The 18,149-nt window shown below is 51.9% G+C and overlaps 7 protein-coding genes across 7 annotated transcripts; 5 read left to right on the top strand and 2 right to left on the bottom strand.

The window, feature by feature from the left end:
- Positions 1-271: 271 nt before the first annotated feature.
- On the top strand, positions 272-1,338 carry AYL99_01821 (50S ribosomal protein L4; the record flags this gene model as incomplete). Its single annotated transcript, XM_018833337.1, has 2 exons — positions 272-352; positions 403-1,338. The coding sequence occupies 2 exons, from the start codon at positions 272-274 to the stop codon at positions 1,336-1,338; spliced, it is 1,017 nt and encodes a 338-aa protein (XP_018695961.1).
- Positions 1,339-2,115: 777 nt separating this feature from the next.
- AYL99_01820 (ribosomal RNA large subunit methyltransferase J) lies at positions 2,116-4,682 on the top strand (the record flags this gene model as incomplete). The annotated part of the gene is made up of 2 exons (XM_018833336.1): positions 2,116-2,152; positions 2,215-4,682. 2 exons carry the CDS (start codon positions 2,116-2,118, stop codon positions 4,680-4,682), a joined length of 2,505 nt encoding a protein of 834 aa, XP_018695960.1.
- Positions 4,683-5,406: 724 nt separating this feature from the next.
- Positions 5,407-7,521, bottom strand: AYL99_01819 (hypothetical protein; the record flags this gene model as incomplete). Its single annotated transcript, XM_018833335.1, has 1 exon — positions 5,407-7,521. The coding sequence occupies one exon, from the start codon at positions 7,519-7,521 to the stop codon at positions 5,407-5,409; it is 2,115 nt and encodes a 704-aa protein (XP_018695959.1).
- Positions 7,522-8,828: 1,307 nt separating this feature from the next.
- On the top strand, positions 8,829-10,896 carry AYL99_01818 (hypothetical protein; the record flags this gene model as incomplete). The annotated part of the gene is made up of 7 exons (XM_018833334.1): positions 8,829-9,252; positions 9,310-9,492; positions 9,559-9,893; positions 9,947-10,071; positions 10,142-10,434; positions 10,503-10,604; positions 10,703-10,896. The coding sequence occupies 7 exons, from the start codon at positions 8,829-8,831 to the stop codon at positions 10,894-10,896; spliced, it is 1,656 nt and encodes a 551-aa protein (XP_018695958.1).
- Positions 10,897-11,448: 552 nt separating this feature from the next.
- On the top strand, positions 11,449-13,431 carry AYL99_01817 (hypothetical protein; the record flags this gene model as incomplete). Its single annotated transcript, XM_018833333.1, has 1 exon — positions 11,449-13,431. One exon carries the CDS (start codon positions 11,449-11,451, stop codon positions 13,429-13,431), a length of 1,983 nt encoding a protein of 660 aa, XP_018695957.1.
- A 321-nt stretch (positions 13,432-13,752) lies between these two features.
- On the bottom strand, positions 13,753-15,285 carry AYL99_01816 (MFS transporter, ACS family, allantoate permease; the record flags this gene model as incomplete). Its single annotated transcript, XM_018833332.1, has 1 exon — positions 13,753-15,285. The coding sequence occupies one exon, from the start codon at positions 15,283-15,285 to the stop codon at positions 13,753-13,755; it is 1,533 nt and encodes a 510-aa protein (XP_018695956.1).
- A 1,865-nt stretch (positions 15,286-17,150) lies between these two features.
- Positions 17,151-18,147, top strand: AYL99_01815 (ribosomal protein L15; the record flags this gene model as incomplete). Its single annotated transcript, XM_018833331.1, has 2 exons — positions 17,151-17,467; positions 17,526-18,147. 2 exons carry the CDS (start codon positions 17,151-17,153, stop codon positions 18,145-18,147), a joined length of 939 nt encoding a protein of 312 aa, XP_018695955.1.
- Between the last annotated feature and the right edge of the window lie 2 nt (positions 18,148-18,149).

Here is an 18,149-nt window from a genome sequence, read left to right as displayed (position 1 = left end):
AGGATGGGACATGTTTTCAGGGGAATACGAGCGGTGGAGTAGTAGAGGGTTGATTTGTCAGTTAAAAAACAAGAGATCTGACTAGAGGCTTTACGTCACGTGATGGTTCTTTCTCTAAAACTTCGGCTGCACTAATACTGTATGCGCGAACATCAGCTTCCAATAATAATGATTGGGACACGTTTTGCCCATCCCCCAGTCGTGCCATCAAGTGAAGGGAAGTGACGGTCACAGTTTCCTTGCTCTTCAACATCTCTGCCGATTCGCATCGATGCCGCACACGTCGGCACCACGGAGTCTGCTGGGGCTCGCCAGAAGATTCAACCAGCTTAATGTGGCCGATCCATTGACCGTATGAATTCTTCAAAATCGTTGCATTGACCTCGACTAACCCGTTCATAGCAATGCCTGGCACCGCGGCTGAGCTGTCGGACATTTGCATCCCAAACCCACCTACCTGTCGCCGAGCTCACCAAAGACACCGAACAAAGGAGTGAATCCTCCCACACTCAAATTCCTTCCATTGAGGCATCGCCCACGCCGGGCTTGTCAACCTCCGCAGAGCTACATGCTTTAGACCACCCGGTCTTAGCTACCCTGTATTCATGGCCTCACATCGAACCTGCCCGTTATGCTCTGTATGGGCCACGTTACTTGGACGCCCCTTTGCGCCGAGACCTTCTTCACCGCGCGGTGGTCTATGAAGCGGACGCGACACGCCAGGGCACAGCGAGCACAAAATGGCGTTTCGACGTCCATGGGTCGAACCGCAAATTGTACCAGCAGAAAGGCACAGGCCGCGCTCGTGTAAGAGATAAAAAGTCCCCGATCAGAAGAGGTGGTGGTGTTGCGTTCGGCCCGAAACCGAGGGATTTCTCGACCGAACTGCAAAAGAAGGTTTATCATCAAGCATTCCGGATTGCACTGAGCTATCGATTCAGAAGAAACGAATTGATCATCCTGGACAACAAAATCAATCTACCAGATGGAAACAGCGCACGGTTTCTCAACAACATTTTCGAAGCCAACTACTGGGGCCAGGGGCACGGTCGGAGCCTCCTTGTCACAAGTACGCCAGAGTCGTCTGGCGCACGGATCTTCGACGAGATGGATACGATTGGCGAGCACGGCGAGCTCAAAGACATTGAGGACGTGGATGTCAAGGATCTCCTGACCAGCGGGCGAGTAGTGATTGAGAGATCTGCTTTGCTCAGCTTGTTGTGTAAGGAGCAAACATTCAAAGAGAACGGAACGGTGTTTACTTTCGAGAAACCGTTGAAGGATGTGAAGCTCGCGAATAAGCTTCAGGTGCCTGAGAAGGTTGTACAGTACTTGTGAGAATAGCCTGCAATCTATAAGTGAAGGGAAATGGTTGCCAAGCGACTTTGTGTTCGTGGAGAGCCTTGTTGAGTACCAGGGCCGTCTAGGTCATCCCATCTGGCCTCACTCACTTTCCTTCCTGGTGTCGACCTTATTGTCTGCCTGAATTGGCCTGGACACTGAGCCAGACGTCTCCAACTGGAGTAATGAAGGTTGATTGAGAGAAGCAACGAATGCCTCTGAGGACCTCCCAATGATCACCTCGATCTCATACGAGCTCAGGCGACCTCCTCCTCCTCCTGTGCTATCGACAAAGCTGTCTACGGTCTGCTTTATGTTTTGTCCTCTCTACCTTTGGCAGTATGTTTTGAATGATTTTATTTGCCGCAAGAAGTGACGCAGTATTTTTGGACCGGTTAGAAAACAAGCCTCAGATCTCAAGCGAGAGGGATCAGGTACGAATGCGAATCTATGTACTCAGGCAGTTATTGCTCCATCTTTGTGTCAATGTGTCAAGGATGGCGTACCCAAGGATAATGGAGAGAAACGTGGGCGGCGCGTCTCGCTGTTAAAGAGTGGCATCCCCCGGCGCCAATCATCGGCCCGGATCTATACTGCGCCGAATATGGGCCCCACCATAAATTTATCCGATCTTGGCTCGAATTTTCTGTGACCTCGATACAAATGTTCCAGCGGTTGCCATCCTGTGCATGCACATGCAGCAGCCTTATCGAGGGTAATCGAGGACAATACTACTAAGGAGGCTGTCAAAAGGCTTTTGGCCCGTCATTCATAATGGCGATCCAGAAGAAGCACGGCAAAGGACGCCTTGGTATGCACCCCGCCACCCATTTCGACTTACGTTTTCGGGCACGTTGACTGACTTCCTGCCAGACAAATGGTACAAGCTTGCTAAAGAAAAAGGATACAGAGCCCGAGCAGCCTTCAAGTTGATCCAATTGAACAAGAAATATGGCTTTCTGGAGAAGAGTCGGGTGCTGTTGGATCTCTGCGCCGCACCAGGATCCTGGTGTCAAGTCGCGGCAGAGACGATGCCTGCGCAAAGCCTGATTGTCGGAGTCGACCTGGCTCCCATTAAACCCATCCCTCGGGTTATCTCCTTCCAAAGTGATATCACCACGGACAAATGCCGAGCAACTATCCGACAGCACTTCAAACACATGAAAGCGGACACGGTGCTGCATGACGGGGCACCCAATGTCGGTGTGGCCTGGGTACAAGACGCTTTCTCGCAAGCGGAATTGGTCCTGCAGTCGATGAAATTGGCAACGGAGTTTCTGAAAGAAGGAGGAACGTTTGTCACAAAGGTTTTCAGGTCGAAGGACTACAACGCGCTGCTCTGGGTGTTCAAACAGCTATTTACGTCGGTCGAGGCTACCAAACCTCCTTCTTCCAGGAACGTGTCGGCAGAAATTTTTGTCGTGTGCAGAGGTTTTAAGGCCCCAAAGAGACTGGATCCCAAGTTTTTGGACCCGAAACATGTTTTCGCCGAGCTACAGGATCCCACACCGAACAATGAAGCCAAGGTCTTCAATCCCGAAAAGAAGAAACGGAAGCGAGAGGGTTATGAGGAAGGTGATTGGACACAACACAAAGAAGTTCCCGTCAGCGATTTTATCCATACCACAGACCCGATCGCGATCCTGGGTTCCGTAAACAAACTCAGTTTCGAGCAGCCCCCCAACGGTGATCTTGCATTGGCCACAATAAATCGACTACCCGAGACAACAGCCGAAATTCGACACTGTTGTGCCGACTTGAAAGTGCTAGGAAAGAAGGAATTCCGAACGTTACTTCGCTGGCGGTTGAAAGTTCGCGATCAGTTTGGCCTGTCAACCAAGGCGAAAAAGCAGGAACAGGAAACTCAGCTCAAAGACCAGGAAGGAGAAGAGGTAGCTCAGGTCGAGTCGATGGAAGACGAACTCAAACTTCAAGAAGAACTGCAGAGATTAAAGGATCAAGACACGAAGGAAAAGAAGAGGGAGCGACGGAAAGAAAACGAAAGGAAGCGAAAAGAGATTGTCCGCATGCAGATGCACATGACTGCACCGTTTGACATTGGATTGGAACAGAGTGGGCCCGGAGCCGAAGGGTCCATGTTCAGCATTAAGGCTGCTGATAAAGTTCAGGATTCTGTTCCGACCGCCGACGACATGGTAGACGAGGAAAATTCGGAGTCAGAAACCCCATATGATGATTCTGAGAGTGACGAGGACGAGGCCGGCGACAGGCTTGAAAGGGAACTCGACTTGATGTACGAAACCTATCAACAAAGGAGGGAGGAAGCAGATGCAAAAGCCCGAGCAAAGCGAGCAAGGAAAGAGAAAGAAACAGATGAATGGGAGGGCCTCTCGGATGCCGAGGATTCATCTGGCGATATAGCGACTGACGCGGGCTCTGATGACGTTCAAGACGGCTATCGTATGAAACAAATACCGCAAAGTGAGGGCCTTTCCACGAAAGCAGCCATGTTCTTTGATCAAGACATTTTCCAGAGCCTGGGCCTTGATGATGAGGAAGAAGATTTGGATAAGGATAGCGCGATTGAGATGGACGACGATCCCTCGGATCACGCAGACTCCCTCCCCGCAAAAGCTCTCACACAAAAAGAACAGCAACACAAACCCATAAAGTCAGCATTGAAGAAACCACAATCATCCGTTCGGCCAACAGATGTTGAATCGGAATCCGGTACCGAGACCATTCCTCAAGCTCACACTGCCAACCCCTCCACAACCTCTCCACGCCCCGAAGACCCATTAACACCATCCGGCCATTTGGATGTCGACATAATCACGGCTGAAGCCATGACTCTCGCGCAGTCGCTTGCCACCAAGCAAATCACACCCAAAGATCTGATCGATGACAATTTCAACAAATACACTTTCCGCGACACCGACGGCCTCCCCGACTGGTTCCTGGATGACGAAGACCGACACTCTCGACCCATCAGACCGATTACGGCGGCGGCCGCGGCAGCCATCAAAGAGAAACTGCGCGCGTTGAACGCCCGGCCTATCAAGAAGGTGCTGGAAGCGAAAGGGCGGAAGAAGATGAAAGCGGCGCAACGGCTAGAGAAGCTCCGCAAGAAATCCGCGCTTTTGCTGGAAGACGAGGGCGTCAGCGAAAAGGACAAGGCCTCGACCATTTCGCGAATGATGGCGCGGGCGGCCAAAAAGGGACGACCCAAGGAAAAGGTCAAGCTGGTCGTGGCCCGGGGTGCGAACAGGGGTGTTGCCGGCCGCCCGAGGGGCGTCAAGGGCAAATATAAGATTGTGGATGCGCGGTTGAAGAAGGACGTGAGGGCCGAGAAGAGGCTGAAGAAGAAGCTGAAGAAGTAGGACGACTCCGTAACTATCGACATACGCACGTGTGTAGTGAGGGATCACAAACATCAACTTCTTCTATTGACGATATATTCATGATTTGGGATATTTATCGAGCAATGTCTTTCGAGTGCTTCCCCGTGACTATACAGGCTTGTGCAGAAGGCCATGAATTGTGCATCGAAGATGATCCATCGATGTGCCTGTGGTCTCGGTCCGGCTCAGCCCGAGTCCCTCGTGCCACCGTCCGCTCGTTTTGACAGTTTTATTTGCTCGTTCCATCGCGTGCCTGCCCATGTATTGTAATGGTCTCTATATCCCTACACACTTATCGATGGAGGAGTGCGCCAGCCAAAAAAAAGGGGACCAAACCCCAAACGCTCATTCTGTATAGTACATTTTCGGCCCCTTCCAAGGTCTCCTCTTCATTCTTAGGTTGTGTCATTCCAATTTTGCAACAAAGGTCCCCGTCTTGCTTTATACCCAAATGGCGGTCAATTGTGGACGTTGCGACCCGGTGCAGACTTCAGCACTGATAGTCCGCGGGTCGAGCGACCAGCGGATTCTGTGTTCTCCAGGATTACTGTGCACTGCTGTCAGTAGTAGCGATTGTGCCCTGGACGTCAGATGTGGACCGCTTGAAACGCGCAGGAGAATTTCACCGCTCAGGGCGACATTGGCCTGGTTTGGGCGATGGGCTCGTCGTCATTCTTCCAAGGGTGTCCCCGTCCAAGGACATCTACCACCCTCCAATTCCCCAGCGGCCTTCGCTTTCCTCACCCTCATCAAACTTGTCCAGTTCACTGCCGTCGCCGGAGTAGCCAATAAAATCTCGATTGTCGTCAATCAAACGCCCATACTCTAGAAGCAACCTGAACATGTACACCTCGATGTCCTCCCGTCGGAGCACCTTATTTGCCCATTCGCGTCCTTGCCGGGCGAGCATCTGTGCCTCCCTGTCATGCCGGGCAATGAAGACGCGCGGATTCGGGTCTTCGCCTTCCTCGGCATGCTGTTTGTAGGGTTTGCCATATCCAATAAAGTATGTCAAGAGTCCGTAAATGTCATCGTATCGATTGTCCACCGGAACAAAATGTCGCCATGCTAGAAGTCGGCTATCGTGCCATTCGCGGAAGATAGTAGCTTTGAGTCCGAGACTCTTACTTTGGAGGAAAGCATGCCAACGGCCCGAAAATGAATGTCCATCGACGTCGATCAAATATCTCGACTTGAACTGTGACGTGAGCGGGACCTGTGGTTTCCAGGAGAAAACGCTGTCGTAGAATGAGCAATTCGGGAGACAGGACATTGGTTCGGTGAAACCGATGTCGCTGTGACGCTCAGCAAATTGTGAAGGCTTGAATCGATCGTAGAGCTCGTAGGTGGTGTTCACCTTGTCTGGGCCATCATCTTTTTCTGTTAGAGCTTTGACCTCTTTCCCGGTTATGAGCATGTGCGTGCCATTCAGGAGCTGAACAAGCCTCTGCCGGTGCATCCTGTCCCAGTTATCCTCGAGCTGGACGCCACCAGAGGTGACGCCGCGCCAGATGGTGTTATCTTGCTTGTCCCGCCAGTCGACATCTTCCTCCCCGTTATAGTCATATCGGTCATCATGCTGATAATACATGTTTGCTGGGAAAAGAATGTCGTTGTTGACGCTCACTTTGCATTCGCCGAAGATGGGTACCAGCTTGTGAGAGGCGATGATGCTGCTAGGTGAATACAACATGCCATGCATATCTTGAATAGTCGGACCCACTGTACACAGGTCGGTGGAGAGGTTGAAATTCTTCACAAATCCCAGCGTGGGCTCTTTGTACAGAGAATCTGCCTCCGCAACCGTCATCTCCGCTCGGGCGGGGGATTTTGGAGGGCAACCTTTGGCTGCGAGCTTCATATACTGCTGACCGGCAGCAAATATCCAGTCTTCGCTCAGTCTTGTGGAGTGGTCGAGTTCCTTGTCTTCGATGCTCATATCCAGGAGCTCGGGTTGGTTTTTGGTAAAGCTGTCCGTGACCTCAGGCGCCATGACGCGTGAGTGATATTCCTTTTGCAGTAACTCTTGCATATCTTCCCAAGGCACAATTAGCCGGGGTTGATCCAATCTATTCATAGGAATGTCCATGTCCGGAAGGAATTTGATAAACTTCTCAATGACTTTCTCCATGGTTTCGGATCTCCAACTCGGGTTGTCCACTCTGACCACCTTGTGATCGCGAATATGAATGACCGACACACCAAAGTCAGGGTTCTCCCACATGTGGGCAGCGTGAATGCGGATGTCAGACGCATTAACTGCCCAGAAGGGACGCAAGTCGTCCATGATCTGTTCAAAGTCGTCGATATTGAACACGTTCCTCTTTCGTGCGAACCTATACCAGTCTTTAAACGCTGGCGGAGGATGTCTGCCATATTTGCTTCTGTACTTTTCCACCGTCTGCCTAAATGTTGTCGAAATCCCAGTCTCGTAGGTCCGCCACGCAGCATCGGCTTCTTGCATCAACTGTGCAATGGGATGTAAGTCGAAGTGTTCAACGGGTTGTGTGCTGGGAGGGGTGGGTTTCTCGGTGTCGATTTCGTGTTCATGTTCGGACTCGGGCTTAGGCTCAGGCTGAGGCTCAGGTTCGAGGGTGGGAGCAGGATCGGGTCCCAGGTCCCATATCGTGTCTGGATCGGGCGCCGAGGGGGGGAGTTTATGCTCTGTAGGGTCCAAATGGCCGGGAATGGGTATGTGGGAGGCGACATCTTGTAAGTCGTCGCCAGAGGGTGATAGGCCATGAAAGACAATGTAAAAGGCGATTATACTAGCGATGAGTAGGATGATCCGTCGCTTGTTCAGCTCGATAGGGCCCATTGTGCCTGCACTGTGGTGGTGGACGGGAAATGTGTTCCGCAAGACGAGTAACTGCCTACGTAGTCATGGCTTTGGATAAATGACAGGATAGACGATGCAAGCAAACTGTAGTAACTATGCCACCCGGCTGCCGCCGTCTCACCGAGCCATTGTTGGAAGTGTTGAAGTCGAACTGAGGCGATGATTCTTCAGGAGGTGGTGGTACGAGTACAGGCGTTGCCGCAGGTCGCAGGGGCTCCGCATGTGGCGGATGAGAATTTCGAAAGGCAACTCCCATTGGCGGGCTGAGGCGAATATCACAACCGTTAGGCACGGCCTGGAACTCGGCCCCCAAAAGGCAACAGTGCTTCTTTCCATCGTTTCTCGCATAGCATTTGTTAATGAGACCAATAATGTTTCTGGAACAATTTGAATTGAGGAGATAAGGCATCTTGAGTGCTCAAACTCGGCAATATATTTATGAACCCCCCTGCGGAGCCATTAGGCTGCAATGACCAAAATACGCTTCAGCACAAGTGCCGATCATGCTACCCTCCAGAACTTGGCCAGATGGCGACGCCTCATTGTTGTGAAAGGGCCTTAACCCCTGCATCAGGTGTGTTGATATAAGGAAGCAGAGGTGAAGGTTTGCCGAGGCAGAATAGGGGGGAAGCAGCCTTGTGTTTTTCCTTACCCTGTCGAATTCAACTTGTACAGACTGCTCTTCCAGGACAAAGATCAGCGTGATATGGAGAAAGCCACCAAGGTCACGAAGCCCTCGCTCAGGTGCAGCATATAACGTCTCAAACGGGAGTGTACCAATAAGGTGCTGCAGAAAGCGGGATGGTCGCTCGCAGCATCATCAAGTACCAGCCAGTTGTATCCTTCCAAAACTGACAGACAAGCCCTTGCTTATGTGGGAAGTAGGTTTCTCCCTAAGGTAAGCACAGGCATCGCTTTATTGACTTGGTCTGCTCACCAAACACACTTACGCTCAGGGGTCCGAGTACACCAGGACCCTCGGATAAGACTAAGACTCCACCCCGCATTGTATGCCCCAGTCTTGCCGACACGAGACAGTCATCGTGATTGGCCTCTCGACGACCGTGGCCCATGCCGTGTCTGGATACGGCTGGTTGACTCTACAGACGGACGTCAAGTGCACGATGTCAACGGTGCCAACCGAGCTGGGCAAAAGATACGCTACCTCGGCAGGCAATGCAACGTCGTGTGAAGCTGTATTAATGTCTGTTGATGCCAGTTCTATCCATCTCCGTCTGTCGTTATAGTTGTCCAGTGGAAAGCCCGATCTCAACGCAATTCCAGTCATGGATATACTCACACTTCTCCAATCTCCACAGAGCTATCTGTGGGCATTGCTGTTGGGTGTTGTCCTCCATCTGGCCTTGTTTCGCTGGGGCGAATGGGACTTGTCTGCGCCAGCTTTGATCACGTCCTTTTGCACCACACAGTTACTTCTCATTGGATTTCTGACCGCCTATGCGCCGTCATTAACAGCCACCCTACTCGCCGTACTCCATGTGTCAGCTCTCGGTATATGCGTTCTCGTGGGCACGTTCACTAGCATGTTTATATATCGTGGATTTTTTCATCGACTATCCAAATTTCCTGGCCCTTTCTGGGCACGGGTGTCTACCCTATACCCGACGTCCCTTTCCGTCAAGTCCAAGTTGCATCTTTATGAAGAGGTTCAAGCCTTGCACAGACAATATGGGGATTTTGTGCGACTCGGTAGCGGCTTGCTGTCCAATAACGCGAAAAACATTCAGGCACTGACCTTTTGATCAGGACCGATGGAGTTGTCGATTGCTGATCCACGCGCCGTTCTAGCAGTGAACTCAGCGCAAACTCCCTGCACTAAAGGACCCTGGTACAATGGAATGCGACCACGAGTGGCCTTGCAAAACAGCCGAGATAAGCAAGAGCATGCACAGCGAAGGAAGGTCTGGGACCGAGGATTTGGTGCTAAAAGTACATTCTGCTTAAATCACTCTTCGGGAACCTAGTTCGTTCTAGGCTAACGTGCGGAACACTTAGGTCTTCGCGATTATGAGCCCCGCGTAGTCTCATACACGACTGGCTTGATGAATGTAATTGAGGCTCAAAAGGGCAAACCATTCAACATCAGCGACTGGTTCAACTTTTACAGTTTCGATGTCATGGGCGACCTCGCGTTCGGTAAATCTTTCGATATGGTCAAGAACGGCGTCAAACATTACTTCATGAACTCACTCAAGACGAGTATGACCATGGGAGGCTACTTTAAACATGTGGTTTGGATAGCACCGATATTCAGATCGATTCCGATCCTCAATTACGAGCATAAGAGATTCTGGGATTTTGTGAACAGCCAAGTGGATGAGAGAATGAAGGTAAGCTTCGACCGGTTTGCAAGGGAAAGATCTCTCTGACTGAGCTACATTAGATGAAACCCGATAAACCGGACGTTTTCTCATATCTGCTGGAAGAATATGAAAAACAGGAGCCGAAAGCAGCTCAGGGCCTTTTGAATCTTCAAGCCGATGCCTATCTGATTGTCGTCGCTGGAAGGTAATGCACACTCCCTGTGAAGAACGACCAATTGTGGTTCTTGCGCCTATATCTAACTGAACCACTTCAGTGACACTACCGCGTCGACGCTGACCACCCTCTTCTTCCACCTGGCAACCGAACCGCATCTACTGACTGAGCTTCGGAAACACGTGGATCAACTGTTTGAGAGCGGTGAAGTCGATTCGATCGCCCTATCGAAGAGCAAACACTTGGATGCTGTCATCAACGAGGCATTGCGTCTCCACCCTCCCGTGCCTTCGGGCGTGCAGCGATTGACTCCCCCTGAAGGCATGATGATCGGCGACACCTTTGTTCCTGGGAACACGATTATATATCTTCCCTTCTACACTTTGTTTCGAGGTAAATTTGTCTCCTTGTGACAGTTCCGATGCAGATTCCAGGGAAACTCACTCTAAACCTTGTGGCAGATGAGCGAAATTTCCGGAGACCAGACGAATTTATTCCCGAACGATGGACCACTAAACCAGAGCTGACCGTGGATGCTTCGGTGTTTGTTCCGTTTTCGTACGGTGAGTCTACTACAGTGATGTTACAGTTGGATCGTCCACCACACTTTTGGAAGATCCTATCGAGGGACAGTAGACTGACATGACGCTCTCGATACCAGGCCCATATAGCTGTATTGGCAAACAGCTCGCCTTGATGGAGCTTCGATATGTCACGGCTTACATAGTGCATCAGTACGACTTCGCCCTGGCCCCAGGGGAGGATCCAGCCAAGTTCACTCGGGACATGACGGATGGCTTTACCCTGGCCTGCCCACCTCTTAACTTTATCTTCACCGAAAGGAAAGCGGCTTGAGGGCTTCGGAATCTAGGGTCATTATAGAGCCACAATCACGTGTATTTGAATGCTCTGTTTCTGGTCTCACTTCCCACCCTCCACTCTGTTTGAATCGTTCTTCCGCTAGAAACCCTCCTATATACAATGGTACCCAAACCAAACACGCTAAGCGTATAGAGCTGCAGCATCAGTGGCTTAGAGCCTTTCCACCCGCATGTATACCAATGACAAGTCACCCCGACCTCTTCTGAGTCAACAGGCAGCAGTCAGAAACACCCCAATATGGACCTGATACCATTTGCCTGATTACGTCCGCCTGCCTACTCGGTGCATACCTCGGCCTCGGTAGCTGGTGGTTTTCGACAATAGAACCCCGCAAAATAACCAACATCCTAGGCAAATTACATCGCGATGGGCATCAGATGGGCTCGCAAGACGAGTTGCGACCCCGCCTGAACTCCCACAGGTCAGGGTCGCGTCGAGACCTGGCGTGACATCTAAAAGTCCCTGAGAACTCCCCTTGAGAAAAGGCAGTTTCATTAAAAATCCTCCTTCCAATTCCCGCCGAATATGGTTGCCGCACACATTGAACTGTCACCCCAGTGGCTTTCGAAGGCTCTGGGCTTCGACGTGGTCGGTGCAAAACCTGTCCGGATCGGAACCGGCCAGATTGGTGAAGTGTACCGTGTTGAGCTCGAATATGGCTCCAAGACACGAGCAGGACCGGCGTCGGTGGTGGCCAAAATGGCCTCTCTCGACGCAGACTGCAAGTCTTTCGGGATCAGCTCTGGCTTGTACGAGCGGGAGGTCCGCTTTTACCAAGAGATTGCTCCGCTCCTGACGACGGGGCCGATCCCAGATGTCTACAGGGTGGAAAGAGACGAGGTTTCTGGGGAATTCGTCATCCTCATGAGTGACAATGCGGGAAGGGTGGGCTCCGACATCAACGGAGCGACGCTAGAAGAAGCGAAGTTGGCCATGTCGGAGCTCGGGAGACTTCACGGCTTGATCTTGAACCATGTCCCCTTGGAGGGCCATAGCTGGATGAAGAGGACGCGAGCGTGGTCGGCCAAAGAACACATGGTGGGATACTGGACACGGTTCCAAGAGCGGTATGGAGAACGCCTCAAGCCAGAACACCGCGACATCGGCCAAAAATTCATCGACAGCTACGAGGCGTACCATGCCGCCCTTGACGCCACATCAGCACCTACAGGGCTCGTCCACGGAGACTATCGACTCGACAACATCCTGTTCAGAGACGGCACCGACCTACCGTTGACGTTGGTGGATTGGCAGACGTGCTATTGGGGACCTCTCCTCCACGATCCATCCTACTTCTTGGGCCTCGCTCTGACGCCCGAGTTTCGCCGCGAGCACGGAGAGGAGCTGCTGAAAATATACCACGAGGCGCTGTCTGCGAGCGCCCCGTATCCGATCAGCATCCATGAATGTAAGGCAGGCGTGCGAATGCACAGTTTTACGGGCATGCGCCAAGCCATCACCGCGGCGAGTCTCGTGGAGAGGACGGCCAGAGGAGACGATCTGTTCCTGACCATGTTCGAACGCAGCTGTGAGCACGTCGCCGATACGAAGGCGCTCGAGGTATTGCCGCCACCGGTCCCTCTCCCGCATCTGGAACCAGAAGCCTCGGACGATGAGATGCACCCATTCGGTGAGCACCCACTTCACAACGAGAGCTGGTATTTCGACGTCATCGACCCAGAGCAGCAAGTCGGTGTGTGGGCGAGACTCGGCGTTATTCCCAACCAGAGCGGCTCATGGTATCATGCTCTGATCTGTGGCCCACACATACCCACCGTGGGAGTTATCGACTTCGAGGCGCCTCATCCGGGGAAGGACCTGACAGTCCACGGCGCAGAATACACGGCCACCCATACAGCAGAAGTGCCTCTCAAGGAATATCGTATCACGGTCAAGGGAAAAGGAGTGGCCTTCGATGATCCAGCGGCAATCCTCCAAGGCAGGACCGGGCGCCCGGTGGATGTGCAGATGGATCTCCTCTTCGAAACGGACGGGCACCCGTACCAATGGCGCCGGGCGACCAGATACGAGATCCCCTGCAAAGTCACGGGCACTTTCTCATGGGACGATCAGTCATTCACTTTCACCAAGGCCCGAGGCCAACGCGATCACTCATGGGGCCCGCGCGACTGGTGGGCGGCCGACTGGGTGTGGACGGCGTTCCACTTCGACGACGGGACGCACAGCCACCTGGTGCATGCCAAAGCCCGCGGAGGAGACTTCCCTCACCTGGGCGTCGGATACGTGCAGAAGCAAGGCGAGCCGTTGATCGAGATGACCGACGTCAAAGCCGCCGCGGAAATGGCCCCCAACGGCCTGGGCGTGTCCACCACCATCACCATGGCGCCGCTGCCACTCACCTTCTACGTGAAACCGGTCGGACACGCGCCTCTGTGCCTCGTGGCGAAGGATGGGAGGGTGGCCAAGTTTCCTCGTTCTTGGGCGACAATCACCACGAATGACGGTCGCAAAGGTGTTGGATGGCTGGAGTGGAATATCAATGAGTGAAGATTGAAGGAAGATGTTAGTCCGCTTGGGTGGGCACCTATATATGTAGCTGCAAGAAGTAAGTGGTAGAAATAACAAGGGCTTCTTCCTCTGCTATGAAGTATGATATGGACGATGGTTTCGCCCTTTCAACCTTCATCTCCAGTGAAAAGTTCATTTCGTTGAGAGCAGTCAGTTACTCTCCATTTCACAAATATATGACGAGCAAGATATCAATATAAACTGCGGAGACGACAACGGGGATGGATATTATTTCTGGTCAGACATATTGACTATTCTAATCCGAATGTTCCGATCGAGGGGTATGTGTACCAGTCCCTCTCACAACGAGTATCGAAAATGTTGGTTTTGGATGTCGGTCATGTCTTGGAACTCATGATTTTTCTCCACCACATAAGCTTCGCCCAGCGCCGCCTTCGCTTCGTCGCGCTTCTTGTTCCTCCGCACATAGACGAGCCGGATGAGGAACAAGTCCACTGTGATTAAGAAGTAGAGAATCACAATCGAGATCTTCGCCGGGAGATATCTCGGTGCGTCTTTGGCCTGAAATGTCTGTGGCGATATGATGTTGCCCACTGTATACGCGATGGTGCCGATGCAAGTGACGGTTATTTTCTTTGTGGACCCGGCCACGTTGCTGGCTTGAAGCCCGAGAATGGTCGTCCAGCCAATGGGAATACCTCCGCTGAGGTAGTATCCGATCAGTGCAGGAGTCTTCTCAGTCGTTGCCATGAGGATCGCTCCGACAATAGAGGGTATGTGTGTAATGATACAACACCACAACCTTTGCTTAGTCTTCATCGCCAAGTAGGTCACTGCAATAAGTATGACAACCTCGTATGCACCGAGCGGTGTCACCAGCAAGAGAGAGTTGAGCTTGCTGTAACCCATGCCCGTGACCAGGATGTTGCCAAAGCTGGTGGCGATTGAGTTGGGGATATTGGCGGCAAAGACCCAGAAGGCATAGAGCCAGGTGTTGATGTCGGTGAGCGCTTCTCTGACTTGTTCCCACTTGAAAGCCTTGGATCCAATTCCTTGTTCATTCCCTCGGATGCGTTCAACATGTTGGATCTTTTCTTCGGGAGAAAGAAAGCCCGCCACTGCTGGCGAGTCCGGGAGGATGAACCAGAAGATCACACCGACCACGACAGTCAAGAGTCCCAGGAACAGGAAGATGATTTGCCATCCTCTCAAGGCGGCGTGGACGTCTCCTCCGACATGCCTCGCAACGCCATAAGCAAAATACCCTCCGAACATCTGGGATAATCCACACATGGAGAACCAGATGCCTACGCGGAATGCTTGTTCTTCTTTTTTGTACCACTGGCTGGTGAAGACCACCCAAGCAGGGACAATGGTAGCCTCTGCCGCCCCAAGGAAGAAACGGCAGACCATCAAGCTGACGAAAGACTTGCACCCGGCCAAAGCAGCTAAGATCGCGCCCCAGATGACGACATTGATACTGACATACTTTGCCAGGGGGAACAACTGCAAAACGTAAATGGTGGGAAACTCGAATGTAAGCTGGCCGAAGAAGAATATAGAAGCCACCCAGTTGAATTGGTCCCCCACCAGATGAGCCGACTCTCGCAGACCTGTGACACTGGCATACGAGATGGAGGTTTTGTCAAGGTATTGGAGAAAGTATACGGTGCAGATCAGAGGCATAATATGGTAGTCGATTCGTCGAAGGAGCCGTCGATTCCGCACTGCATCAGTCGGCTGCTCCACGCCACCGGTAGAGGCAAGGAGTTCCAACGCCGCATCGCCCTTCTTTTTTCTGTATGAAGCAAATGTATGTATCGTCGTAGGAGGGGCATTGACCTCAGATAAAGTGCTTTCTTTTGCTGCCATAGTTCTCTGGATGCTACCACAGTTGTACAATACCGGAGTGACCCAGTCGTGGAGCAAATACCTTGGAGTCCATCTGCTGACGACTTCACACACCGAAGAGCTTTTATACTCTCCATGCGCGTGAATGATGCACAAAACCGAGATAAGCACGCAATCTTTCGTCTGGTCTTTGCACTTTTTTTGCCTCGTGGGAAGTGGGATCGCTTCGTTCTCGAGTGTGAAGCCAAACACCATTGGATCAACAAAAGTCCAGAACAAGTTCATGGCACTTATCAGGGTGCGGATCTGGTGTGGTGGCTTTGCGCCTGTGGTGTGACCCACTCTGCAAAGGCCTGTAACAACATTTCCACTGCTACATGAATGGACGTGTGATGTCGACCGGGGTAATTTAGACCGAAGGGAGCCTCGATTGCGTGCTTTCCGTCGCCATGTTGGAATCACGGCAACCTGTCCGTTATCGTTGAGACTTGAAAAGCCGTGTGATCAAAGGCCTTTGCAAAGGAGGAGTACCCGCTGGCTTACCTTCAGGTGTGCAAGATATAATTCTAGAAGTAGATATGGTTTGTCTTTCACTCAATATGTTGGCAGAACGATCCCGTACTACATAAGTCCGACACCCTAGCGAGGCTGAACAAGGCTGGGTCTGATCAGGAAAGAACATCGAGGTCCACAAACGGCCGAAAGCTTTTTTCGTTCAGGTCCAGCGAGATTTCTCCATTGCCACAGTCGGGTCATGCGGGAAGGTGTCGACAGCTTCTCCCTTCCACAAGAGCGATTAGGCTGTCCTCCCAGGACTGATTCTCAAGTAGTTCTCGACAACCTACAAGGGTGGCTCCTTCGTCGTCCGAGCAGCTTTTACTATGGCATTGCTATAATGGATATCATGCACTTTGTTTGTCGGGTTGAGCCAGGACATTCAGAGATATGAGGCACCAGAGGTCGTCGCATATTTTAACATCAACCTGTGTCAGGATCTGCAGTCGCCATAAATCAATCAAGCGCCAATTTAGAGTTCTCAAAGCAGTCACTTTACCTCTAGATCGCGAATGGCGCCGAGGTTTGGGATCCAGACAAGCTTCCTTGGGAACAGTAAAGTTTGTAGTCATCGAATCTGTCATGGCCATGCTACGCAGGTCACTTTTCCGTTTGTTCCGATGTTGCGTGTCAAACAAGTCAAAGACATCTTGCTCTAGCTTGCAATCTCCGAAGCTGGTGGCCCGGTTTTGCTATGCTGTTGTGGGCCGTGACACGATGGTGATATCGCCAAGAAGTCTCGAAGTTGAATTTCTCGTAAAGTCTTATGCAGCATCACCTGCCTGCTGCTTCATAAATATGCTAGCGCAACGTAGTGTGTCGATCTTCCAAGACCTGGGACAAATCTGTAAAAATAGGGTGGCTGGCGAGTCCGACACAACGCATTGTTGATATGATAGCATGCTGTGATCTTCTTGCATCCTTAGAGGCGTATATTGGACATTTTGTGCATGGGGAGTATCTCAAATCCTCCCGTGTGAACGAGGGCGAACGTATCGCGGAGATGGCTTGTCCGGGGCCATGAGCGATCCATATTTTGAACCACCCACTGTTGCATAATGTGTGGAGAGGAAACTCGAGGCACGAGGTCGCCAGGCTCGTCCCTTGTTTGAGAGGGCCATCAAGCGAGAAAGTCAGGGAGGAGCGAAAGCACTCGGGGCGGGATCTTGGCATATTGAGCTTGGCATCTGAAAAGAGAAAGTATACCGGCGTCTGCGCAATTAGTACTAGAGCTTTCAATCAACTTTCCTGAGCACAAGCGTAGTGAAGAATAAGGCCATTTCTACAAGACAATGCCGCCTCGTCTAAGTCTACGGCTCTCGCCATCGACGATGTCGTGCTCCGACTTCGTCAAAATCAAGCCCGCAACCACCACGTCATCTCTTCCAGCGTTCCTCGTCCCCTTCCTCCAGAGCTACGCCCAAACGCTTCCCCAACGCCGATATGCCTCAATTCTAACTTCCCTATCGGATCGGCCTGGCGCCTATAACAAGAAGATTCGCCGTGGACGGGGTCCCGCATCTGGGAAAGGAGGCAAGTCCGGTCGCGGGTCTGATGGGCAGAAACAGCATGGCAAAGTCCCCGCTGGGTTCAATGGTGGTCAGACACCCGAACACATCGTACACGGAAAATATGGGTTCAAGAATCTGTATGTATACCCCTCGCCTTTTATGTCGACAGAAGGTCAATTGACCTGTGGCCTGCAGCTTTGCCAACGAAATGTCCCCTATCAATCTGGACAAAATCCAATCCTGGATCGACCAAGGCCGCCTTGACTCTTCCCGGCCGATCACTCTCAAGGAACTCTGCTCCTCGCGCGTTCTGGGTCGCATTAAAGATGGCGTGAAACTGCTCGGAAACGGAGCCTCGGAGCTCAAAACACCCATCCATATTGTAGTCTCAAGGGCATCGCAATCTGCCATCGCCGCAGTCGAAGCTCTGGGCGGAACAGTGACGACACGCTTCTACACCGCGCAATCGATACGCCGCATTAAGAACAGCCAAACACATCCCTTTCTCTCTCTGCGCTGGGATCCTTTAGCCCTCAAAAATCCCAATTTAACCGTGGAAGGGTCCGAGCTGGCTGAAAACCGTGCCAGGGGCATGGGCTTCCCCTACAGACTGCCGGACCCCAGCTCACGGAAAGAGCTAGAGTATTATAGGGACGCGAAGCATCGTGGCTATCTGAGCCATATCGTCAAGGAGGGCGAGAGTGCCAGTCTGTACTTCAAGCCACCCATCAGCGAAGAGGAGCTGAAAGCCCTGAAAAGAGAGAGTGCACGGGGTGGTAGGGCCGCGAAAAGGAAGGAGGGAGATAAACTGTGGTAAAG

The sequence above is a fragment of the Fonsecaea erecta genome (assembly GCF_001651985.1).
Source record: "Fonsecaea erecta strain CBS 125763 chromosome Unknown Scaff2, whole genome shotgun sequence".
NCBI classification, from domain to species: domain Eukaryota; kingdom Fungi; phylum Ascomycota; class Eurotiomycetes; order Chaetothyriales; family Herpotrichiellaceae; genus Fonsecaea; species Fonsecaea erecta.
This window is presented reverse-complemented; position numbering and strand designations above follow the sequence as displayed.